Source organism: Amblyomma maculatum, unplaced genomic scaffold (genome assembly GCF_055883805.1).
Source record: "Amblyomma maculatum isolate TAMU_Amacu unplaced genomic scaffold, ASM5588380v1 scaffold_18, whole genome shotgun sequence".
Taxonomy (NCBI): Eukaryota; Metazoa; Arthropoda; class Arachnida; order Ixodida; family Ixodidae; genus Amblyomma; species Amblyomma maculatum.
Genome location: NW_028146743.1, coordinates 8,679,196 through 8,706,417, shown reverse-complemented (window position 1 = coordinate 8,706,417; position 27,222 = coordinate 8,679,196). Strand labels below are relative to the sequence as shown.

The 27,222-nt window shown below is 48.4% G+C and overlaps 1 protein-coding gene and 1 long non-coding RNA gene across 2 annotated transcripts in view; one reads left to right on the top strand and one right to left on the bottom strand.

Annotated features, from left to right (window-relative positions):
• The window catches only part of LOC146171838 (uncharacterized), an 86,781-nt gene that overhangs the window by 44,811 nt on the left and 14,748 nt on the right, over window positions 1-27,222 (bottom strand). The window contains exon 3 of the mRNA XM_084586348.1: window positions 6,354-6,481. Coding sequence (XP_084442474.1) covers window positions 6,354-6,481 — 128 coding nt within the window. The remainder of the gene's footprint in view (window positions 1-6,353; window positions 6,482-27,222) is intronic.
• LOC146171839 (uncharacterized) lies at window positions 8,445-10,157 on the top strand. Its single transcript, XR_014702791.1, has 3 exons — window positions 8,445-8,897; window positions 8,985-9,124; window positions 9,951-10,157. It is a non-coding gene; the product is annotated as an uncharacterized LOC146171839 (long non-coding RNA).

Genomic DNA, 27,222 nt, shown 5'->3' with positions numbered 1-27,222 from the left:
TTCTGAGCCGATAGAGCAGCCTGCAATAACTCGCAATCAGCAACGCAACATGGTGGCGCACATTAGGGAGTTTTAGAATAGGGGGACCCAAGGCTTGGGGCCCCCAAGGAAATAGCGTGCGGCGGCGCAACGTGCTAGCCGAGCGGCGAGTTTTAGAATAGGGGTTTTCCCGACGCAGCGGAGCCGGGCTTGCGTTCGTCGACTGCAGCGCCACGACGGTAAACCAAGAAAAAGCATTTAAATATATAAGAGCCAAAAACGCTATTTTGTTCATCAAAAAGTGCTACTATTGCACAAAACTGTATTAAAACTACCAGTTATATAAACTGTTTTTGTCATACAAGACGAAATCGGCCAATTGTCAATCCAGGCCGAGGCCGGGAAAACTCATTTGAACCTTCCGCGCTTTCCGCCGTCTGGTCCCCATGGCAACCAAACGAGGCGAACTCGCTAGGCCTAGCAGCTCGGTAAATCCGGAAGCAATCAGAAAATATAGGGCGTTTTATTGCTAAAATTTGGTGGTGCGGGCATCATGAGACATAGCATAAGCTTCGTTGGCCTTTCGTTTCCCATGAACGCGTGACACCATGGAGCGGTGACGACGAATGTGTGCCGAGGCGAGCGGCCGCCGCTTGGCTGGTCGCCGCCATGTTACCGTAACCCAAGCGACCCAACGGCGGCTTGGGGCGAACGCTATTTCCGAAAAATAGGGGCCGCCCCTAGCGTTAACCCAAGACCCCAAGCGCGCCTTACGTTCTGCGCATGCGCATTTCGACGCCCCAAGCTCCTTGGGGGCCCCAAAGCTTGGGGCCCCCTATTCTAAAACTCTCTATTAGCGAAGTAAGCACGGAACGGTGTCGCTTTTCATATGCGCAAGCACTTGCCGGCTTAAAGAACTCCTGAAGCATATCAATAATATTCTTGTGAAGAAGGTCGGCACTGCAGTGGCGTAGGAGGAGCCCTAGCGCTAGGCCAGCCATTAAATCTTTCACCATGTTGTGCCGTTCTCTTGCTTGTCGTCACGTAACATTTTGGTGGAGGTGCGGGGTAGGTCATCCCCATCCTCACCTTGGAGCGTGACCATCGGCCGAGAGAACATGGATATCGCCGCGCAGCTTCGCCCCAGCCATTCCTGCCCAGACCCGACCAGCCGCAACTACCACCGTCCCGCCCCCAGCCCGGGTCTGAAGACAAGACGCAATGATGAACTGACCAGAGACGAGATCAGAGCAAAGACCCGAAGATCCCAAATGATCCGAAAGACACGAACGCGCAACCCTCGTCCCGCCCAGCCGCCCGAACCGACCTCGAACCATCGGTTCCATGGATGCTTTGGTGTCGGATGGTTGAAGAGCTTCAGGGGAGGCGGATCACCCAAGCATCATCGTAGGCATCAGCATCGTGATGGCAAGCGCATCATTATCTTCTATCTTTTCTTTAACATCCTCACCGTCACATCACCACAGACTTCAATGAACCGATTGGGACGATCGCTCGGTGGCCCCGGGAAGTGTTGCGAAGAAGATCAGCAGTGATGCGAGAGGAGCCCTCGCGCTAGGCAAGCCATTAATTTATCCTTCACCCTGTTGCCATGGTGTGCCGCCTTCTTGCTTATCGCCACGTAACAATATGCTTGTAAACATCTATGAGCCCGTTGATGTCGGCTTCCTCGATCGATAATCTCAAGAAGGAAGACAGGAACAAACCCATTTCTCTGTGGATCATTAAGCTCGCATATTATGCCGAAAGCTTCAAAAAAATCGATATTTAAGTCTTCTTTCGTTAAAGGAAAATTTTCTCAGTGGTCATCGTTCACGGCATACATGCATGCAAGCACCTCAATGCAGCGAACAGCGAATGGCAGACAGCATTGGGGCTGATATGCCGTTGTGACGTCAGGTATCAACGACTGCTAGACCAACACAGTGTTTTCAAATAACTGAATGTTAAACTTACCTAATACATAGAATGATAAAATTCATTAATTATAATTTGGCGTACGTGCAATAATTATTCATGATGAAACAGCTTTACGGTTGACCCCTTCAAGTACCCACCGAATTTTCGCGTCATTGTGGAAATGAACAGCGGCCGCTCACTCGGACACAGTCAGGGCGCATTTTTCATTTTTTTCGCAAACGTGATTGGGAACGGTGCAAAGTGTTACTGAAGTCACGGTTATTTTTTTGTTTTCTACTTATTTCGGTGGATTTAATTATAGGCTGAAAAAAGGTCACGTAGGAGGTATGCAGGTAAAAAAAAAAAAAAACTCTATCGGCTGTTTCTGAACCAAGAAAATTATCCTTATCTAGGTCCCTTGACCTCAAGGAAGCAATGTCCTTAGAGTGCCAAATTTGAAAATGAGCCAAGGAACCGCCCCTAGAAGTGGGTGGACCACCACAGCAGCGCCTCCTCCATTTTTACAATGCCAGCCGAACTGCCCTTCGCAATGTGAAGTTGTCGGTCCATTTCAGTTCAGTTAGCTGCCGCGACGAGGCACTACCCTCGGGTAAGCTTGTGTCATGTTTTCGTCTGGGCCCGCGGCGCTGGCGTCCTGGTGATCTCTCAGATCCTTTATACCCTTCCTAGTGCAACTCTCGCTTCATCTGTGGGGCGGCACTTTTCTAAACACCAATCGGCTGAAGTAGGTGCGTTGCTCGTCGTTTGCAGAGGCGCCTGAGGCTTTCGCTCCGCTTAACACTAGAGCATTGCGGCTGGCAATAATAAGAGTGTTCTATGAGGTGTTTTCGTCCCTTATTACTGCTCCTTGCGAAATGAATGAAGCGTTTTAAGTAGTTGCGTTCGTTCGCCCACTATAGAGTCCCTCTGGCGCGCAGTTCTTTCTTTTCCATCTCCTTAGTCCCGCGTTATTCTGCGGCTTTGCATCTTCTTCGTCCGCGTCTCATTCGCGAAGTTCCTTTTTTGCCTTTATTATGACCCGACTAGCCCGCCCAAACCGCAGCAGTTACAAAAGAGATGCGTAGTTGATACCTTAATTGGCAGCCGGTAAGTGCTTTGGCATAAGCTGCACCGTCATGCAACCTAGAATGGAGTACTTAAAAAAAAAAAATCATCGCTGAAGCTGCCAGAGACAGAAAACTCTTTGCTGCCGTAACGATGATAGCTTATCCTGGCAGAAGTGGAGCTTACTTGAAAGTTATTGATACCTGGCAGTTTCGAAATACGCCTTCTCGGGAAGATTTACTATGATTTATCAATTATTTTCTCTTGTTTCGTTTACGAAACTTTAATGGATCGAAAACCAGAATAGCTAAACATATTTTTAAATAATTTTACCCTCTAATTTCATATTTCTGCTCAACAGTCTGAGTGCCACTGCAGAAATGTCAGCTTTTAGCCAAAATACGCATGATCCAGCCAGCCCCGCAGCCTTTCATAGCGATGCCAACGCCGCTGCCCCGCTTTGTGTTTTTTTTATATATATATTTATATAGCCAGTGCTTGCAGCTGCCCCAAGATAAGCAGCCTTGCGAATGGCGCGATCTATGACGCATCAATACCTGACATGCATCTTGATGACTATGAGGGATGAAAAGCGCCTCCCCACCCAAAAAAAAAAAGAAAAAGAAAACGTTAGGAAAAATTGCTTTTCTCGCTTTGCGCTGTGTGGAACTAAGATGGTTCTCTCCCCCACATTGAAGCAGGAGCGAACGCTAGCCAACGGGAGGGTGTAGGAAACGGGCCGTGGATGGTCAGATCGGCCATATTTGGTAGACATTGTAAAAATAGAGGAGGCGCTAACCAAAGTTTGGCAGTTGCCGACCTCAAAAGCTTTAAAATTGACGAAAATTTGGAACAAGACCCCGACATTTCGCTATTAATGATTGATTAATGGGTGGAGTAAAACGAGTCTAGGGGTCAGATTATAATGTGCCAAATTAATCCAATAGAGGGTCCTGGAACATCCGAGAAAGTTGTGGCCCTTAAATGCCCCTATGCTACCGCATTACTTCCGTACTGTAACAACGCTTAGGCATTGAACAATGTGCGTAATTCAGGCACATACCTACGACGGGATAAGGGTTCCGCCCGTGGAAGAAAGCGAAGATAGCTGCCTCAGCGACAGCGATTAAGAATACAGCCCTGCCCCAGCAGATCAATCTGGGCCGTCTGGGAGCGACACAGATCAGCGATATGTTTTTGTTTCTTGGGCTGCAATGTGAAACGCCGTCAGCGTTCTTCTTCTGCCTTGATATATGGCACAGCGGCAGCGGCGCGTCTTTTTCTTTTTCAAGCCAGAGTTCTATGGCTTCTCAAATGTTTTTTTTTTTCTTTTTTGCAGATCACGAAGAGCCGTCAACGACAGGTGCAGGAAGTTTCCTCAGGAAGCAAGTGAACCATCCGCGGACATGCCACCCTCAATGGGAAGACGGTCTTCCAGACCCTCCAGATGAGTCCAAAGCTCCCATTGAGTACTTCAGGTATTTTTTTGACGACAAGGTACTTGCCAAGATTACAGACCAGTCCAATGTCATATGCAGTACAGAAGAATGCCAACAAAGTATTACGCCTAACACGCGCTGAACACGGCGCCACAATGTATATGTCCACATACAGGCTTCCTCCTGTATATGGATATATACAGGAGGAAGCCTGTGCACACACACACACACACACACACACGTATATATATAGGCATATAAATCCATCCGTATGTAAAGCAAAGCTCAAATTGTTTTATTTATTTGCACAAGAACTGACATACAAATGTACTGAACTAAAAAAAAAATTAGTTCTGAAGTGTGTGAAAAAAACATTTTCTAATTCATGACGACCTGTTACGTTTTCGAGACATGTAACTTTGTTCCTAATACCCCGACATGCATAAAAGTTGCCGTGTAACTTCCTCATAAGCAGAATATAAAAAGCCACAGGATGTTTTATTTTTTTTTATGAAGTACGGCAAATTCAGGCTAGAAGAGGTCAATAACATCATCAAGCATTGGCTTCTCATTTAGAATTCGACACCTTTAAACCCCCTTCAATTTTTTATTGAGTTCAATAATTCACTCCCAATGATTTCATTAACTCGTCACCGCCTATCACACACCAATCAGTCATCAATCACTAGAACCACAAATGAACATGCGATTTTTACGCAGCCCCCGATTATTTCCGCTGTGGTGCCAATAACTGGACTGCTACGACGCATTTTAGTCTGAACGAGTTGTATAAGTAATAGCTTAAAATATGGAACACAAACTACGTTGAAAACACCAAGGGTTCTTTTTGTCAAACAGTTTCCGCATTGAAACTGATCTGAGGCTGGCGCACTTATGATCTCAGCTGAGGAGCCTGATCGACAGACGGATGCTGCGACGCCTATCATACTCGAACGCGACTAGGACCTCCGATCGAGACCGTGTTAGAAAGCCCTCCGAATTTGCATGAGAGTTTAAAGGATTCGTGCACAAAGCAGAGGTTATAAAATAGTTTACTATTGGCTTGACAGCTACCACTCGCCTGCATCACCATGCGTATGTCTCCATCGCTTATTAGTAATTCTGAGCACACGCGCAGCCGTCTAGTACCGCTGATGACACGCCCTCCATATAAATAGCAATGCAGTAATGGTAGGATTCAAGTGCAAGGTCATATGCTGATTTGGGGCACATTGGAATATGCTTCAGTGAGGTTATCCCTAGTCGCGTTGTCAATACAAAAAAAAAAAAAGCGCGAGTTGGCCCATGCCGGAAAACGGGGAACCCAGAATGCTGCCACGCTGCATTAGGGCCGAGATTTAACGGATATTGCTATACCGTCAGCGACTTGTCCGAAGGGCCGCCATGTAGACAGCCACAGACTTTAATGACACGAAAATCAGGATGCCCATTTACGCGAAATAATCCCAGAAGGAGACTAAACACAATGCAAAGATACCACTGCATGAAAACCATACCACCCAAGACGAATAGGAGGTGCTGAGCCATTTAATGAAACTGAAAATTGGTATTGCGCGAGACGAATGCGCAACACGGGTCACGTTCCTCAGTATCTCTGCGCTGCGTATCAGGAATTAGTGGCACCCAGATACAAATTTGGAAGTTGAGGTAACGTCCGCACTTCATTTTCTGTACGAAAGAAGAGCGCGGGCTACAGAAAGATAACTCGCAAGCCTGCCTTGCACGCCGTTCCTCGTTGCCCAATGCCTCAATGCTGCACGCGGCGGCAAAAGCCACTCCAGACGGAATAGCAGCAAGCCCCCCGTGTTGAATCAGTTCACAATCGCTCTGTGGCACAAAAAGAAGTTCGTTACAAAAGCCGACTACCTGCGAGCAGTGCTGTCGGTAAGGTTTGTTCACGCTAAACAGCTTTAGGAAAACGCCACCTACCTCCAGCTTCGTCTCCGATGCTTGCTGCTCTGAGCCACACAGCCTCGTGGGTCCCGCTTTAGTTCCGCTTATCTTGACAGACGAGGCGCTCTTTAAGACGCGCGTTCGTCGATTCACGCCCACGCCACCTGTGGGAAAGAAGGGCCCGCAGGCTTGCAATAGTTCCGAATGGTGACGTGCACGTTGGTTCAAGCGCGAGCAAACGGTCCTCTTTCCCTTCTTAGATGTCAGAACACAACGCCAGGCTAAGATAACGCTTTGTAGTTGGGAGAGCGAAAAGGAAAGGAAAACTCATTTAATGAATGACGTTTTGGGGTGACCGTATCGACCGAAATTAGAGCAGCAACGGGGAGCACCAGACCAACTCCGCTGCTGTGTCCAACCGCAGATTTTTTTTTTTTTTTTTTCTCAGGCGATGCCTGGTCATTGCGGAAGTGGGTTTCGGTAAAAACAGCCACAGCAAAGGTCCCCGGAGTAAATGACTTCGGAAAAAAATGTTCCCGTTTGCGAAGTACGAAAAATTTCCCAAATGAGTGCTATCAAAGATACTACAAAATCAAGCTTTAGCCTTGCCTGCGGCCCAGCTTATCAGGGGTGAGTTGCGTTCATTGTCACCAGCTTTTACGGTTTTTACCTTACATCTTTCTTTTATGGTTTTAGCATCAACCTTATTTGCATTTCTGAACGTCGCCTTATATATTTTTTTACCTTTCTGTAGTATATATGCACCATAAGGCATACTCAGTTTCCCAGTGGTGAGCCGCAGTGACGAATGACACGACGCTTCTACTCGACGGCTTGGAAATTGCAAGATATGGAACTGATGCCGCGCGTTCGCAAAAAAAAAAAAAAAAATGTTGGCACCGAAATAAGTTTGGCCGAGGACAAGTGCGTCTCTCGATCGTTCTGCGCTTCAAGGACATCACTGGTCGAAGTGTTAGGTTGAGAAATTATTATTGGCAGGTTCTGCGCTCAATGATAGTGGTGTGATCTGGTACTCCAACAGTGGCTTTGCTTTCGCTTCGGTTATGGGAGAAAGGGGTAGGGTCGCTTAGGGTAACAAACTGGATTCCAAGAGAAGGAAAGCGGAGCAGGGGGCGGCAGAAAGTTAAGTGGGCGGATGAGGTTAAGAAGTTCGCAGGGTTCAAGTGGATGCAGCTAGCACAGAACCGGGTTAAGTGGAGAAATTTGGGACAGGCCTTCGCCCTGCAGTGGGTATAGTCAGGCTGATGATGATGATGGGAGAAAGGGAGCGTTGACTACAAGTTTCAATCGGTGGAAGCGATGGTTCTATACTCCGTTTTAAACATCAAGTGCAACACTGCCAAAGCTACAGCTCTTGTTTGCGCTCCCCGCATCCGCGATGAAAAATAGTGCCTGCTGTTGACGAGTGGAAATAATAGTTGCTTTGTCTGCAAGCCTAATACATCTTACGTTTGCCATCAACTCTATAAAAAGGACCTTTTTTAGGGAGAAAAGATCGGATTCGGTGAATTTGTATCTTTTAGCTAGAATAGCAGCTTGGGCATCAAGTTGTATCCTCAAGTTATCCTCAAGTTGTATCTTTTGTTTGTCGTTTTCGTTCGTGTCCCGTTTTCGCTGCCCCGCAACCCTGTCAGCAGTGCCCTTCCCGCTGCACAACACAGCGATCTCGACTGCCTCTTCGGAGCGGATTTTTGCTATAAGATCCGCACTGCGAAATTGTCCAAGCACGCGAAGCAAGGTATTGCAAACGTGTATGCTCGGAATAGAGCCCGTTTCCGTAGAAACCACTCGGCCACGGCAGTGATACGCCTCCATTTTTTTTTTTCTTGCGGACTACTTGCATAGCTTTCGCTGCTGCGTTGCACCTGGGGGGGGGGGGGGGGGGGGAATTCTGTAACGCTCTCAATACAAAACCAGTCTCAAACCGCTCAACTTGCCCTGCTCCTATTGGTCGGCGGCCATATTGAAATTTTGCGTCATCACTGATCTCACCGGTGACTGCGCTTACGTCATCAACAAGACTAAAGTGGTGACGTTGCCCATGAGCTGAATATTGACTGAAATTGTGAGCGAAACGAGGTAACCCCAAAACCAGTCAAGTGAGTAGAGCGAAAATGGCGGCTGTGTTCCTTGCGTTGCTATAGCGTTGCGCTGGCTGTGTGACAGTTGTGTCGGTGCGATCCACGGCGTAGAAGGGAGGACGAAGACGCGTTTGACGTACCGGTCTAGTTGTTCCGACTGTGTTCAACTCGGAAACCAGCAGAAAGTGGAGTGACTGTGCGGCGATTACCGACGAACATCGATGAACGGGGGCTCACGCAGCTCACGGACAAGTGCGCAGCCACTGCGGCTGCATGCGCACCGCGTTTTTTTGCTATCGGGGGCTACCAGCTTGCGTCGGGAACGTAACATCGTTTGCATCGCATAGGCATCGATCAGCAGGTGCGTGCGCTGATAGCGGAAGCCATCGGGCGGAACGCTGATTGTCGTCAAGGTGCCGCGGTGCGATATGGAAAGAAGTCGCTAGGCAAGGGGTTCTACGTTGTGAACATCACAGTAGTGAGTAAATGTTGGTTTTGACTGTGTGTGTTTGGCTACGACTTCGAAACGTCATTGTAAACTTGTATTGTGCATATTTTATTACAGATCTGCGACGCGAACATACGCACTTTTGACCCTCGTTGCCCCGTGGGACCAAGGACTCCAAACAACGCGTTCGTCTAGCGGTACTCCTGCACGCCGAAAGGTGAACGAAGGCCTGCTAAACGCCTGCGACTTTTTCTTGGGTAAGCTGTAAAAAACCCGCGTCGGTTATCGAACGATATTGATTATATGCATTAATATGTGCAATCGACCACTTTCTGTAAGTTGGCTTTTCTGCAAGTCTTGTTTTCTAACCAAAAGGACTCGTTCCCCCTCGCAATGTTAAAAAACGAACAGAGGAAAGATCTCTTTTCTTTCCAGCTGTTGTCTTCGAGATTACCCAGCGACACCTGACGAAAGTTCAATACCTGTATATACCTCAAAATACAGAACGAAGGGACTAGAGATTGTAGTGCCTTGCCCCCATTCGTTACGCTCCCTCCCTACGACACGTTCGCTACTCGAAAGTGTGAGTACGCTGAAAAAAGCGCCTGCTTCTTTTCATTTCAGCAAGAACTAGAAGTCTGTTGTGTGACAACGAGACCCTTTGGTTGGATTACGAGCCTTACAGAGAAGCTGACTTGTATTTCGGCGAGTGATCGATTGTCTGAATTCGCTGAAGCTGCATGCATAAGACGGACTATAGTTATGCATATGAATGCTTGTTAATGTACAAATTTAGTGTTATGGCACCAGGAACCAAATATTCAATGTTTGAAATCTCTTTACTGCCTAAGAAACCGTAGCGCTTGTGTTGTGCAGGTAATCTTAACACATTTTTGTTTATATCACTGTGGAGCTACAAGGCTATCCGTACAATGATGCTTGCTTGGACAGCCCTGTGACACGTTGCCAACATTCCTGTGAATGTTTACCACCTCACTGCGGGCTAGTTGGTATGGATCTTTGATTGTATTCTAGAACATGCAAAAGGCGGACTTAAGTGGATGTCATTGTTTGGTTATGCAGGAGACAGTGACTACCCACTGGAGTCATGGCTGCTTACACCAGTGCCAAGTCATCCCAGACCCAACTTGCTGTCCCTTCTCTGCTATCACCTTGCAGCCTGGCACAGTTGGCTGTGGTCACTAGCTGTGTGGTAAACATGCTTAAACCGAAAAGCGTAGCGTTACAGCAAGGTAATAAATATCCATGACGCTTATTGGAATCAGAAAATGGCACCAAAGATTTTTTACTGCCACATATACTCAGTAGAAGCACTTATTTCATGGCCGCTGTATTTCACTCGAGTGTTTTTATTGAGAAAGAGACATCATACATACCAGCACACTTACCTTGATGTACAATGACCATACAACATTGACATGTATATTGCAGAATAATTATCGGGCTCAAAGAAGCCGCTCCCTTTCAACATATTGAAGCTCAGTTCAGTTCAGGCGTTCAGTCGTGTCCGACTCTTCGTGACCCTATGGACCATGTCACGCCACGCTTTCCGGTCTTTCACTATCTTCTTAACATCACATAGCTTCATCTGCAATGCCTCGAGAATGCCATTTAACCATCGCGTTCGCTGCCTACCCCTTCTCCGGCGACCCTCAACCTTTCCCAACATCAAATCTTTCTCCAGCGACTCCTCTCTTCTCATCAGATGACCAAAGTAGCAGAGCTTTAACTTTAGAATTTGACCCTCCAATGAGCAGTCAGGGTTTATGGTCGACAATATCGACTGATTTGATCGTCTGGCAGTCCAAGGAACTCTTAAGAGTCTTCGCCAGCACCACAATTCAAACGCGTCAATTCTTCGGCGGTCAGCCTTTTTCACAGTCCAACTCTCGCATCCATACATCACAACTGGAAAGACCATAGCACGGGTTATACGGATCTTGGTTGGTAGACTAATGTCTCTGCTCTTTACTAGGCGGTCAAGGCTAACCATTGCTCTCTTTCCCAGAAGCAGGCGTCTCCTAATTTCATGGCTGCAGTCTCCTTCCGAGGTAATCTTGGCACCCAAGAATAGAAAATCTGTCACAGCTTCCACTTCTTGTCCATTGATGCTCCAGGACTTGATAGGGCAAGACGCCATGATCTTCGTCTTTTTAATGTTCAGTTTAAGCCCAAACTTCTCACTCTCTTCTTGTACGCGCATCAGAAGTCTCTTGAGTTCCACTTCACTTTCTGCCATTAAAGTGGTATCATCCGCATATCTAAGGTTGTTGATACGTTTTCCAGCAATCTTCACTCCAGCTGAAGACTCGTCCAGACCGGCCTTCCTCATGATGCACTCTGCATATAGGTTAAATAGACAGGGCGACAGTATGCAGCCTTGCCTCACCCCTTTCTCAATCGGAAACCAATCAGTAAGACCATGCCCAGTTCTGACTGTGGCCTCTTGCCCTTCATAAAGGTTCCTGAGGAGACAGATGAGGTGAATTGGAACTCCCATCTCTTGGAGAGCTTGCCACAATCTGCTGTGATCTACGCAGTCAAACGCTTTCGCATAATCAATAAAGCAGAAGTAAATGGGTTTCTGGAACTCTCTTGCTTTTTCCATGATCCAGCGAAGGTTGGCAATTTGGTCTCTAGTTCCTCTGCCCTTGCGAAACCCAGCTTGCACGTCCGGAAGCTCCCGATCCACATACTGCTGCAGCCTACCTTGCAGGATTTTTAACATCACCTTGCTAGCATGCGAAATAAGCGCGATCGTGCGGTAGTTGGAACAATCTTTGGCACTGCCTTTCTTTGGAATGGGGATGTAAACTGACCTCCTCCAATCCTGTGGCCACTGCAGGGTTGTCCAAATCTTTTGACATAATGTATGCAGTGTGTTAACAGCATCGTGGTTGAGGTTTTGAAGCAACTCAGCTGGAATACCATCAATTCCGCTAGCTTTGTTCTTAGCAAGGCTGGCTAAGGCCCATTCAACTTCACTCTTCAGGATGCCCGGCTCGAGATCAGAAATCACAACCGTCCTATCTTGGGTTTGCACATCCGGGTCCTTCTTGTACAGTTCTTCTGTGTATTCCTGCCACCTCTTCTTTATCTCTGAGGCTTCAGTGAGGTCCTTGCCTCGTTTGTCCTTTATCACGCCCAGCTTAGCACAGAAGCTTCCTTTGATATCTTTGATTGTCTTATACAGAGCTCTTGTGTTCCTTAATTGGCTGTTGTCCTCAACTGCTTGACACTGTATGTTCAGGAAGGCATTCTTATCTCTCCTTGCTATTTTCTGAAAATCCGCATTGAGCACCTTGTATCTTTCTCTTTCCCCCATACCTTTTGCCATCCTCCTTTCCTCAGCTATTTGCAAAGCCTCTTCAGATAACCAGTTTGCTTTTTTGCATTTCTTTTGCTTTGGAACTACCTTAGTAGCAACTTCTTGTATTATATCACGAACATCAGTCCACATCTCTTCGGGCTCTTTGTCTTCTAGATCTAATTCTTGAAATCGATTCCTCACTTCCACAGCATATTCTAATGGAATCTGATCCAGATCATACCTGAAAGGCCTTCTAGTTTTCTGCGCTTTCCTCAATCGAAGCTTAATTTTGGCAACAAGAAGCTGATGATCGGTGCCACAATCGGCCCCAGGCCTTGTTTTTACTGCTTGTATAGCGCTTCTCCATCTCTGCCGGCTAATAATATAATCGATCTGATTCCTGTACAGACCGTCCGGTGAAATCCATGTGTACAGGCGCCTCTTGTGCTGTTGAAAATGAGTATTCGCTATGGTCAGGTTGTTTTCTTGACAGAACTCTACTAGCCTCTGCCCAGCTTCATTTGGCTCACCAAGACCGAACTTGCCTGTAATTCCGGATATTTCTTCACTCCCGACCTTAGCATTCCAGTCTCCTATGAGAAAAACGACGTCTGATGATGGGGTGTGGTCTAAAAGGCATTGTAGGTCCGCATAAAATCTCTCAACGTCAGCTTCTTCAGCAGCAGTGGTCGGTGCATAGACTTGGATAACTGTTATGTTGAAAGGGTGACCTTGGATCCGAAGTGAAATCATTCGGTCGTTTTTGGGGTTGTACCCTAGCACTGCTTTGCCCATTCTTCTGTTTACTATGAGAGCGACCCCATTCCTTCTCTTGGATTCGTGCCCGCAATAAAAGACATAATGGTCGCCGGAGTTAAATTCTCCCATTCCGGTCCACTTGAGCTCGCTGATACCCAAGATATCAATGTTCAATCTGTCCATTTCTCGCTTGACGATATCTAGTTTACCTTGCGTCATAGATCTTACATTCCATGTTGCTATGTGATATATCTCCTTGCAACATCGGACTTTCCGGTCGCTTCCCGACACATCCACAACTGAGCGTCCTTTTGGCTTTAGCCCAGCCGCTTCATTTGTCCTGGAGCTACTAGGAATCGCCCTTTGTTCATCCCCAGTAACATGTGGGACGCCTTCCAACCTGGGGGGCTCATCTTCCGGCGCCATATCGATAATGGTATTGTGACTGGCCATAGGGTTTTCTTGGCAGAAAATACTGGAGTGGGTTGCCATTACCTTCTCCAGTGAATCACATTTTGTCAGAACTCTCTGCCGTGACCTGTCTATCTTGGGTGGCCCTACACAGCAGAGCTCACGACTTCATCGAGTTTCGCAAGCCCCTCCGCCACGACAAGGCAGTGATCCATGAAGGGGATATTGAAGCTACCTATACAAATAGGTACTGTATGCATGGTGCAGTGTGCAAAACGCTTACATATCAGAGGTAAAAATGCCAGCTGGATGGTATACTACTAGAGATCTTGCTCGCAGTGCTAAATGCTGTAACAGTTGTTAGGAGAATGGTGTACAGATACTAGGCTGCAGTGCCCACAATGATTGCTGAATGATTACAAAATTCTAGTGAAAATAAAATAAGCATCACACATACATTGTTAAGGCAATGTGTGAGCAGATGTTATGTACACTAATAAAACGTGTAAAACTGCAAGGGGACTGCTGAGCAGCTTTAAGACAGTAGAGGCAGCTAAGACATGAGCGTTCAAAAATATTTTACACCATAAACATGGTAGAACGAGGGAAATAAGATGGCTACTCAATACAAAACAGCACTAAACAAGGGTTGAGGAGGAACCTTGGTTTGCTAGCCAAAATGCCTCGGCGGCAGCTTTTCGATGGAGGCGAAAAGCAAGACGCCCGTGTGCTGTGCGATGTCAGTGCACGTTAAAGAACCCCAGGTGGTCGAAATTTCCGGAGTCCTCACTACGGCGTCTCTCATAGCCTGAGTTGCTTTGGGACGTTAAACCCCACAAACCAACCAACCAACCAAAATCGAAATGTGGGCTCGGCTTTCAAACTGAGGCTCCCCTCAACCCGTGTTCAGCGCTCTTTCATACACCATAACCATGTGATAAGCACCTCTTTACTTAATTGTCACCTACTTTTGACCTTGGAATTTATTTTCCAAGTTGTTTTCACCAAATAATCAGAAAAAGCATCTTTTGTGCAAACTGGCTTTTCAATTGAAATGGTTTGTACATAATGCACACAACATGGAAAGGTAATAGAATGAGGAATGTGTGTAAAATGAACATCTTTTTGAAACACTGCACAGACTCCATGATGACACTTCAAAACTAGCACACATTCTTCGCCTTCGAGGTAATCTGCACACCTCACTGGTGGGCCCCTTGTTTATAAGACTAAGGAAATTTAGCAGATTCACCAGCTCGCCTCCGGCATCGCGCACCAAGCTTGCGTGATGTGTTTGTCTTTCCCGTCGAAAAGGGGGGGGGGGGGATACCGTTCAACATGAACAGACACTGACAACGTTTCAACAATGTGCCACTAACAAACACAGCCTGCTGCGCGAAATACAACATACTGCACATCCCTGTCCAGACCTGGCTGAACAAGCTCGTCCTCTCCTCGGTCACTATATCAAATTTCTGAATAAAGTATTTTATTTATCTGAACACACCAAAGGAAGCATTAATATCACAGTTTGTGTACCTTATAGAGACTAAACAATCAACATCAAAACATCAACGGAATATCGGGAACGGAGCCCGATGTGGCCGAAGTCAACTGGCTGCGAAGCACAGGAGTGACTGTCACCGTGGCTTGCATGAGGAGTCCGTGGTGGAGGGTCGTGTGTCGGATCTCGTTTCCCGCACTGCAATTGCTAACTCTTGCATAGTAGCTGCCACCTGCCTTACTGCAAGTGCAAACGTTCCTCTGTCGGCAAACACAGTAATGTAGCCTTCATGATCTTGTATTTTCTTTTAAACAAACAGAACAGCAGACCACATACTTCCCACTCGTCGCTCTTGCCATCGATAGTAAACACTGTTTGACAACGCTGACACTCTTCAGTAAGCTGATGACTTAGTCGATTTTCATGCCCAACGCTTTCACCACGCTGATCACTGCCGGTTCGTAGCCTTCATTGTTTTCAATCGGATTTTTCCAGCTGCTCACGACATCCGCACAGGACCTCGATTTCAGGCGACGCACGGAAAATAGCAATTAGCCGAGGAATCAGCTGTTTTCTGGCAAGCCGCCATGTGCCCTCTTTGACACCGTCAGCGTGCCCTCGCGGAGACAAAAAGTTACTAAAGAGCAAATTTAATTGCGAAGCATAAAACGTATCTCCTTATGCTTCATGTTAGTTAGTTGTAAATACAGTTCCTCAGCAGAATAAATATTAATTTTATTTACTGCGTATTAACTGCGCCGTTTCATAAAAACTTAGGAGACGGTCCCTCGTCGGCCTCGGCTAGCGTTGCGACAAATGTGTAGCAGTAGGCACGACCGCGGAACGGGGACCTCAGGGGCGGAGTCATGCTACGAGTCGCTGGCAATTGGTCGATTCCGTAATCCGTCATGATTGACGTCTTAAGGTCACGTGAAAGCCGCGTCAATTTGACGTCACGCTCTACAACTTGAGAGCGAAATTGAGAGCGTTACAGAATTCCCCCCCTGATGTATGAAACGGAGTATAGGTTGCCAAAGCCTTTACCATGGCCAACGACCTTGTTAAGGCTAGGCTTGCCTTTTCTCCATCACCACCGCAAGTGCAGCAAGAATCCTACCCTTCCGCCACTGAAAGGGTTGACCTTTCTTCCCGGATAATCTGCTGGTTAACCCAGTGGCGCCTTCTATTGTGGGCGGTTCCCCAAGACTGCCCGTGCGCTCAGCCGGTTGTACCTTCCTTAATCCATAAATTACCGGTTAACTAGACTTAAGGAGCAATATTTCCCATCTGGGAAGCATGCACTGCGTGATACTAGCCGGATGCCACGTTGTGGACTGCTCTTTCACCATGCTTTCTCGCCAAGTCCTTTTCAGTTCCTGCAAGCATGTCAGACACCCAAAGGACAGGTCCCAAACAACGAGGAAAGGGGGGCCAAACACTAAAAGGACGAAATTATAAAACTACAGTTTTTAAAAAACTATGCATCAGCACAAGAATAATAATTATTTTGATACCTTGTTTTATGAAAACGGGAAGCCATTTTAATACAACATTTCTTTTTTCCTATTTTGCAACACTCTTGAGTTGCCCCTTCTTAATGTTACATCGGCCTTTGTGAAACTTTGCAGGCCTTGTTAGGTGGTTGCGAAGGAAGTAATGAAGCAGCTCCATATCGCTACGGTCACGCTGTTTGCGGTGATGCCAAGGTATATATGTACACTGGTAGCGAAGGCTCCATAGACGCCCATACGTTCAAAACATGGCGGCCTATGGGCACTCCAGCGCCCCCTGTAAATTGGGAGGACAATTAAAGTTACGACGTTGACTGACGTCAGGACTACGTATACCACTGGCTCGAATTATAAAGTGTCATTTTTCTGGATGCACCCTGCCGTATTTGCGAGGCCGTCCTTTCGAAGGGCGCTAGCTTTCAGCGCTCGCCAACCTTTGTCGTTCTATTGGGCTCGAATCCTGCTATTTCAGAGCAGTTGGCATCAATTAGAAGACGGCACAGGAAGGTAGGAAACCAGCCTCTCTTCCAAAGGGGCACTGGCCAGGATATTTGTACAGCATGACCTGTAAAGCGCTGGCCTAACCGCACAATTCGCAATAGAGCGTTGAACAAGTACAGATCGAAAATATTCCTGCTTTATTATATCAAGCCCACAAATACAGTGATAAAGCGTACCAGCAAAATGTACAACAAAGCCAACACTGACCAACACATGTAAGTTACCGATGCCCACACGTAAGGCATGCTCACGTGTGAAAGTCCTGCGTGAAGCAATACAGTGTGACATCGACGGTATAGAGTTCTCGCTGTTGCATGGCGCGTCAGTCCTTCGCATGCCGGGATCTCAATTTTATAAGCGCCAAGCGCTTCGAAAGAAACGAACAGCGTGCCACGACAGCGCAACCAGACCTAGCGCTGGGCGCACGTAGGAAGAGAAAACGACGGACTTACAAAACCAGGAAACATATATACCTAATAGCAATGAAAGAGAAGCAACCTGCATGCAAGACGAAAACTTCGCAACCGGCACCTTTCTAGAAAGCGAGCTAACTTCGCATCATTCCCGGGAGCACCGTCGCAAACAGCGTTACTGCATGACGGCAGCGATAAGAAACTGCTTCGCTGACTCCTTCGCAGACTCCCGGTAAGGCCTGCAAAGTCACACCAAGGCCGATGCCACATTAAAAGGGGACGAAGTGTGTATTAAAATAGCTTACCCCTTTCATAAAACAAGGTTAGACATAATTATTATTCTTGTATTAGTGCGTAGCGCTTTAATTTGTAGTTTCCAAATTGCCTTATTTGAGTGTTTGCCTCCACCTGTGGCTGTGCTGCAAACGCGCGAAACCGTTTTTGGGCCCCAGCCTTCGCCACCAGTTTACTTCCGCCATGGTGGTGCTCCCGGGATTGATACGAAGTAAATTCGCATAACTAAAAATGTGCCGGTAACGAAGTTTTCATCTTGGATGCAAGTTGCTTCGCAGTCATTGCTATTTGGTAGGATGCTTCGTGCTTCATCTTCGTAAGTCCATCGTTTTCTCGTTGTACAGGCGGCCAGAGCTAACCATTGCGCCGTTGTAGCACGCTGTTCTTTCAAAGCGCTTGGCGCTTATAAATCTGAGCTCGCGGCATGCAAACGACTGATGCGCACCTTGCAACACTGAGGACTATATACCGTCGGCGTCACACTTCATTGTTTCCCGCGGAACTTTCACAAGTGAGCTCCCGTTCGCATGTGTAGTCTACGTATGGGCATTAGTTACATATATGTTGGTCGATACTGGTTTTGTTGTACTTTTTTTTTTATGATGTATCATTGTATAGGTGGGGTCGATATAGCCGCAAACCATTCATATCTATATTTGTTCATTTCTCGACAGCGGCCAGCATGCGGTCTTATCACTGATTCTGGCACGCGGATCAATTATGTATATTTTGTTCATGCTGGTTGTGGCGAGACGCATCTTTATCAGTTTCTTTGTCGCGCAAGATGCATCGCGTGTGTTTCTGCAATGTTCCAGATTACGTTAGTCACGGTCTGCGGCTTTATCTCGATGTTTACTTGCCGCCTTTAAATTGAGCGTTGGCGCGTGCGACGAGCATTCTTTGCTCGACAACCGACGAACACGATTGTTGTTATCGCCGTCGCCGATTGCTTAGTTCTTTCGGGCGCAAGTTAGCCCAATAAAGTTTCATTCGACTTCATTTGTGGCTACTGGGCTTGTCACCACTACGTAACATCTGGTAGAGGTGCTGCCCTTCGTGTCCCGTTCATCCCCTCAAGCCAAGACCACAGACCTCTTCCTGTCGCTCTGGGAGACTAGTCTACAGGTCATCGAGCCAGTCGCCGACTTCATGGGCTCCAACCCGAACACGGCCTGCTGCCGGACCCCGCTCGACCCCGGAAGGTCCCAACGTCGACAATGGCCCAGTCTACAGCACCGCTTGTCTTCGCTCAGCCCCGCGAGGCCCCCATCTTCCAAGGACTGCCCAATGAAGATGCGGAAGACTGGATGGACCTTTTCGACAACGTGGCATCATTCAATGGCTGGAATGAAGCTTCGAAACTCGGGCAAGTCTACTTTGCTACTCAAGGACCTGCACGAAACTGGTTCTAAAATAATGAGACTTCTTTGAAGGACCTGGAGACATTCAAAGCGGAGTTTTTGACGACCTTCGCAAGTTCCGTCCGGAAAGAAAGAGCCAAGGCCCTCCTCCAATCAAGAATTCAGCTTCCAAATGGGCCAGTCTTGGCATACGTTGAGAAGATGAAGCGCCTCTTCGGCCGCGCAGATCACAACATGACATAAGAAACCAAGGCGAACCTGTTGATATGCGGTGCGAAAGATCAGCTATTTGCAGGACTACTTCGCCAGCCGCCAAAAAGTGCTGCAGAGTTCTGCCAGGAAGCAGCGAATATCGAAAGGGCCTTAGAAGTAAGGACGTGACTTTACAACCGGCCCTCTTGAAACACTGTCTGCAAGCCACTACTAAACCACACCTACAAGCGGAGGTAAACTCCGTGAGACCATCCTTCAAGTCGTTCGTGAAGAACTGCGCTGGCTCCTGCCGTCGCAAGCACAGCCGCAGGTTGCATCGCTCACAGACGTCATTCGTGGGGAAGTCCAGCAAGCTTTGGGCGTTCCTCAAGCGACGGCTCCGACAGCTCCCACGCAGGAAACAGCAATTAACTAAGCCGTTACGTTACGCCGAAATGCTTACCGACGTGACCTTCCAAGCCGCCCCCCTCGACACGACCAGGCTGTTCCTGAACGTTGCCCTAGGGCCCCGCCCGCCAAGCCTACGAACGAAATTATAGCCCCAGGAAATGCGACACCTGGAGGATGTCCAACAACCGCTCGCTCTGCTTCCATTGCGATGAGGCTGGACACATCCTCCGTCATTGCCCGTACAGGCGGATTGGCCTCCGTGGTTTCGCCGTCGACGCCCCACGACACCGTCCTGGTGACAACTTCGACAACTTCCTGCGCAGGGGAGAACACGCGTCGCCAAGTCGTCTGTCACGCTCACCATCTCCTACAGTCAGGCCGCAGCTATATGATGAAAGTGTGCGAGGAATGTACCCTAGTCCTCGTAGGGGAATTAAAGGCAGCAACCTTTGCAGGTGAGGTTACTAAACGGCGAACTAACGAAGATCCTCCAGTGCCGACGACGAGGGACGATGCTTCAACAAATACCCCCCGCTACGCACGACGAGGACATCCACGATACGCGACCACACGTTAAACACCGCCGCCCAGTGAAGTGACAACAGTGTACCCTGGCAGCGAGTCCGCGACCTGAGCGAAGACGAAGTTGAGATCGAATACCGAAGCCAACATGCAATACGAGGACACGAACAAGTGACCTCGCCGTTGCTGTCGACGGTCGCACGGTTACCGCCCTAGTGGACACCGGTGCCGACTATTCTGTATCAGTGGAGCTTTCGCCGCACAGCTCAAGAAATGGATATGACCACTTGGGATGGCCCGATAATCCGCACCGCTGGTGGTAACGTTATTAAGCCGTCGGGGCGATGCACTGCAAGGGTTACAGTAAATGGACATAACTACTAGCTTCGTCGTCCTACAACAGTGTTCCCGCAGCGTGGTTCTGGGCATGTATTTTCTGAACGAACATCAGGCGATCATCGACCTTCGATCCAAGCTGATCAAGCTCTCGACGGTCGTACTGGTTACGACGACTTCGACTCAACAAGTCGCTCTAAACGTCCTCGACAGAGAATTGACTGTGCCGCCCCGATCAAGAGTCGTAGTCTTGCATGGGTAGCGCATGCATCGAAACCGCCGAAGGCGTCGTCGAAGGAAACACCCAGTTGTTACTGGATAGAGGGCTTGACACTGCAAAAGGCGTCATCCATTTCCGTCATGTGCAAGCTCAGGTACTGGTCACGAACTTTACCGAAGAATGCACCTGAACAAGGGCACGGCGATCATTTTTCTCGACGAATTAGCAGACATTCGCGATGTATTCGCCCTCCCCAACCAACTTCTAGAAAACGCACCTGACAAATTTCGTCAGTCTATGTTTGACATTAACCCGAAATTACCTCAGGGCAGAAAAGACCAGATTCGCAGTCTTCTTCGAAGCTACAGTGAGTGCTTCTCGTCATCATCGAAAGTACGACAAGCACCGCATTATAACGGACGATCATGCCCGCCCTCTGCGCCGAAACCCCGCGTATCGCGCTAGAACGTCAAGCCATCCGCGAGCAAGTCGATGAAATGCTCCGTTACGACGTTATCCAGCCATCAAAGAGCCCCTGTGCGGCGTCAGTCGTTCTGGTGAAAAAGAAAGACGGGACCCTTCGTTTCTGCGCCGATTACCACCGCCTATAAACAGCATAACGAAGAATATAAAGATGTTTATCCTCTTCATCGCATCGACGACACACTCGACCGGCTCTGCAATGCAAAGTACTTCTCATCCGTAGACCTGAAGAGCGGCTATTGATAAATTGAGGTCGACGAAAGAGATTGCGAGAAGACCGCATTCATCACACCGGACGGCCTTTTCGTGTTCAAGGTGATGCCATTTGGCCTCTGCTCCGCACCAGCGGCGTTTCAACGAGTAATGGGCACTGTGCTAGCGGGCTTGAAGTGATTTGTCTGGTATACTTGGATGATGTCGTTGTCTACTACTCGAGCTTTGAAGACCACCTCAAAAGGCTTCGGACAGTGCTAGAAGCTGTCAAGTCATCAGGACTAACTTTGAAAGCAGAGAAATGCCACTTCGCCTACGAGGAACTGCGGTTTCTAGGTCACATCGTTAGCAAGGATGGTGTTCGCCCAGACTCAGAGAAAATAGCTGCGATAACACAGTTTCTACCGCCCGCCGACAAGAAAGCCGTGCGCAGGTTCCTTCGGCTGTGCACTTACTATCAATGATTTGTCAGGGACTTTTGGCACATCGCCGAACCGTTGACGCAGCTTACAAAGACTGAAGTAGGTTTTCAGTGGGAAGCGCAGCAAGGAGGAGCCTTCACCGAACTTAAGCGCCGCCTACAGTCCCCTCCGATCCTGGGCCACTTAGATGAAAACGCTGAGACCGAAATTCACACCGAGGCAAGCAGTTTGGGCCTAGGTGCTGTTCTCGTTCAGAAGAGTGCCAGTCAGGAAAAAGTACTACGCTAGCCGTTCGCTGTCGAAAGCAGAAGTCAACTATTCCACGACAGAGAAAGAGTGTCTTGCAATCATTTGGGCCACATAAAAATTTCGCCCCTATATGTACGCACGACCATTCAGGGTTGTGACTCGTGAGTGATCACCATGTTCTTTGCAGGCCCGCCAACTTAAAAGATTCCTCCGGCCGCCTTGCGCGAGGGAGCTTGCGCCTTCAAGAATTCGACATTACAGTTGGCGCATATAAGTCCGACCGCAAGCATTCTGCTTGTCACGAGCGCCCTTTGACGCGACGCTAACTAAAGACGACGAGGACGTCTTCTTGGGACCGGTAATCGCCAGCAGTTTTGGACAGCAGCGCTCGGACCCTTAGTTGAAAGACTTGGAAGATTACCTGGAAGGAATGATCGCTTCTCCTCCTCCTGTGTTCAGGCGTCATTTACCGTCATTCGCCTTAAAAATGACGTCGTCTTGAAGAATAATTTCGCAGCCAATAAAACCGCGGAGCTTCTCGTTGCGCTCAAAAACATCAGACGGGAGGTTGTGCGGGCGCTGCACGACGGGCCGACTCCAGGGCATCTCTGGTTTGCGCGCACGTTGCACCGGATACAGGAGAAATATTACAGGCCACGGTTACCTGCCGATGTTGCTCATTATGTGAAAACGTGCCGCGAGTGTCAGAGACGGAAAACGGCCCCAGTCATACCAGCTGGTTTACTCGACCCAATACCGGCCCCGATTAAGCCATTTCAACAAATTAGGATGGATCTCCTGAGCCCCTTCTCAACTTCATCAGCGGAGAACAAATGGATCATCGTGGCAACCGATTACATAACCCGCTACGCCTATGTTAAAGCCCTGACAAACGGTACCACAGCAGAAGTTGCTAAGTTTTTCGTCGAACCAATTCTCCTGCGACACGGCGCTCCTGAAGTGCTCATCACGGACAGAGGAACTGCATTTACGGCGGAGCTCACGCAGGCTATCTTGCACTACAGTCAAACGAGCCACTGGAGGACAGCAGCCTATCGTCCCCAGACCAACGGACTTTCGGAGCGCCTCAACAAATCGATCGCAGACATGATCGCCATGTACAGTCGACGTCACCCCTGTGTAGAGCGCTCGATCGGCGCACTTCCCTGCATAAAAATCGATAGCTCGTCACAGTTTCTACATTTTACAAGCAATGCTTCTAATGAAGTAGATCCACACAGACCTATGAGGAAGATGAGCATGAGCACTTTGTCCGCAAATCGTGGGTTCATTTTTAATTTGTTTTTTTTTTATTGCGCGATGAGCACTTCCCGAGCGCTCTACACAAGGGTGACGTCGACTGTACGTCGATGCCGAACACAAGATCTGGGACGCCATTCTGCCGTACGTGATCTTCGCGTATAACCCGGCCATCCAGGAGACAACCAGAGAGACCTAGTTCAGGCTCGACGCAATGATGCCGCACGTAACCGACGAGGAGAACCTGGATGTAGCCGCCTAACTTCAGCGTGCAGTGGAAGCCCGACGGCCTGCCCGGCTGCGCATAAAAGACTAGCAACACACTGACGCCCGACGATACAACTGGCGACTACGCGGCGCATAGTACAGGCCGGGAGACCGAGTGTGCGTTTGGACGCCGATACACCGCCGTGGACTGAGTAAAAGCTCTGGCGGAGTCAGACGCGTCGGACAGCTCGGCTACGAGGTCACCCCCGAAGGCTCGACCACATTCCAAAGGCGCCGGGTGCGCCCAGAAGTCGTCCATGTTGTTTCGCCTCAAACCTTATAACGCGCGCTAAAGTTATTTTCACGTCTAGTGTTTTGTTTACCTTTCTGTGTTTATTTTGTAAGCATCGGGTCGATGCATTTTAAAGGGGAGTAATGCCGCAAACCATTCAAATCTGTATTTGTTGTTTCTTCGACAGCTGCCGGCATACGGTCTTATCCCTCTGATTTTGGCAGGCGGATCAATTCTGTATTCTTTGTTTGTTCATGCTGTTTGTGGCGAGACGCAGCTTTATCGCCCGCCGGGGTGGCGCAGTGGTTAGGGCGCTCGACTACTGTACCCAAGGACGCGGGATCGAATCCGTGGTCTCGGTGGCCGCTTTACCATGGAGGCGAAAAGCTATGCGCTCGTGAGCTGTGCGATGGCGGTGCGCGTTAAAGAACCCCAGGTGGTCGAAATTTCCGGAGTCCTCCACTACGGCGTCTCTCCCAGCCTGAGTAGCTTTGGGACGTTAAAATCCAAACCGAAACCAAAGCAGCAGCTTTATCGGGTTTTTTTTTTTGTTGCACAAGATGCGTCGAGAGGAATCTAGAAGATTTCTGCCACTCGCGTGCATTTCTACAGTGTTCCAGATTACGCTAATCACGGTCTGCGGTTTTATCTCGATGCTTCCGAGCGTTGGAGCGTGCGACGAGCATTCTTAGTTCGACGACAGACAAACACGATTGTTGCTATCGCCGCCGTCGATTGCTTAGTTCTTTCGGGCGTAAGTCAGCCCAATAAAGAGTTTCATTCGACTGCCAAGCCAGTGTCTTCCTTTGTGGCTAACGGGCTTGTCCCCACTACATGACAATGTAAAATAAAACACGGATTTTTTCGGGCTATACTTGTTTGACATTCTATTACGAATTGTGGGGCTACGTTAGCGCTTGCACGGGTCATAGTTTGAAAGAGTTGCTGCTTTTCTCCCTTCCTGAGCCGTCTTTTTTGCCAGATGTGATTGTCGAATCCACTCAGCCGGATTCGAGCACAAAAGTTAGCGAGCGGTGAAAGACCCCCTCAGAAGGACGGTCTCGAAAATACGGCAGGGTGCATCCAGAAAAATACCACTTTGTAGTTCGCGCCAATATGATAGGTAGTCCTGACGTCATTCAACGTCGTTTGCACCCCCCCCCCCTTTCTTAATTTTTAGGGGCGCTTGAGTGCACATAAGCCGCGATGTTTTCAACGTATGGGCGTCTATGGAGCCTTCGCTACCAGTGCCCATATACCTTGTCTTGGTCGCAAGGGTCCGTCGATAGGTGACGGAGTATGTCCCGGCCTGGGTGGCTGCATATTGCTTTTGAGAAGTAATGCTCCAACTCTAATCGATCACCTTGAGTGCTGGACCATTTTCCAACACTCGAAACATAACCACTATGGGGGGGGGGGGGGGGCGGTAATTGTGTCTCTCGGCGATCATAGAGCAGATTCGTTGCCATCGCCGCTTCCAAGTTCAGTTTCTTGTGGGCGCATCTCAGCCCAATGCAGATTACTTTGTAGTGACGCCGCAATGTGCTCGTCTGTTGTCCCCGGCGTGGTTACCGCTACGAGACAGTGGCATGCGCCATGAAAATGCCTTCTCTACTCCCAAATACCAAGACGCTAACATAACCTATCGGCTTCAGCAAAACTATTCCATGTGCAACGCAGATTGCTGGATAGCTGCACGACATTGTAAAAAAAAAATCTACGGTTGCAATCCAAACTATGCGATTATTCTGTGTTGTATATTTCATCATAATAGGATATAGGGAATAGGTTGGTTCATCAACTGGCCGACTAATGTGAGCGGGAGATGTCGCAATATACGAAGAGAAACAGCAGAACATTCGGAAAAGCAGCACAGTACGTCTTCCATCTCAATCCGTAGCGCAATACGAAACAAACGCACATCCTTTGCAAGGTACGTTCTAATTTACTTTTATTTTCCCCCAATTCGCAATAGCTCTGCCACCTCGCACTGTCTTGAGACTGCTGGGACAACGAAGTGTGACCACGTAGGTGCAAGGAAGTTTTGGCCTACTTTTGAATCGAAGTTTTGTCGCGACGTAAGCATCAATGATATGGGCGAGAGAGAGATGGACGATGCTGATGGGAAGTTAGTCCATCATCGCCATCGTATACGTCCAATGCAGGAGGAAGGCCTGTGCGACCTCCAATTCAGTCGGTTTGAAGCTAGTGAGGGCAGCCCACGTGTCCACAGTTTCAACATCTTGAACATCATGTGCCATTTCCTCGGTGGGCCAAAACCATACAAAGCAATATGCGCACGCAACTCACACCATGTATCCAATCCAATCCAAAACATCGACTATTTCCTCCTGTAAACTAGCATCCGGGCCCAATTTCCATGACAGTGCTGTAAGAGGTAGTAGGTTGAAAGTTGACGTCACCTTTGACCCACGTTCCCATCACTGCAGTGAACTCTTCAGCTTGTGCTTTCGGCAGTAACTCAATTTTATTGCCATATTACACGCACTTATTTCAGCAGCAATTTAAAAGAAGACCTGCTTTCTGCATGCACGAATTGATCGACAGCATTGTGCGTTTTCACTCGAAACTTTCCCTGGATATAGAGGGCACCACTACAAATCCAATATGGATGCCTTTGAGATGATCCAGCAGGCCCACTAGCCTTGTGTTGAGCAAAGCTGCGCTTCCTGAAGCTGTATATTCGTGTCACTGTTCTGTGGTGCGAAAATAAGAGCGATATCAGCCAACGTGCAAGCTCTTTGTGAGCAGACATTGTATGGGCACGACACAAGAAACCCCTCCGTTGCGCCTTGTCGGGTATGTGAAATGGAGCTACGCACGGGCTCGGGCCGCCTCGAAAGACCGTACCCGGCCCGTGGCCAAGGTATATTTGTCTCGGCCGGGCCGGGCCGGACACTCTGATCACGAGCACATGCAACTTTTGCGAAAGCGCCAATAGGACCATGGTGCGATAGGCGTCTCATCATCGTCATCAACAGCCGAATTATACCCACTGCAGGGCGAAGGCATCTCCCATATTCGTCCAACTAACCCGGTCCTGTGCTAGCTGCATCCACTTGATCCCTGCGAACTTCTTAACCTCATACGGCCACCTAACTTTCTGCCGCCCCTGCTGCGCTTTCTTTACCTCGGAATCCAATTTGTTACCCTAAGCGATCATCGGTTATCCTCTATTCGCACTACATGTTCCACCCATGCCCATTTCTTCTTCTTGATTTCCACTCGAATGTCAGTAACTTGAATTATTTCTCTGGCCCACTCTGCACGCTTCCTATCCCTTAACGTTACCCCTACCATTTTACGTTCCATAGCCCTCTGTGTTGTACTCAACTTAAGTAGAACCCTTTTCATTAGCCTCCAGGTTACAGCACCATACGTGAGTACAGGTAAGATGCAACTGCTGTAAACCTTTCTCTTGAGCGATACCGGTAAGCTGCTA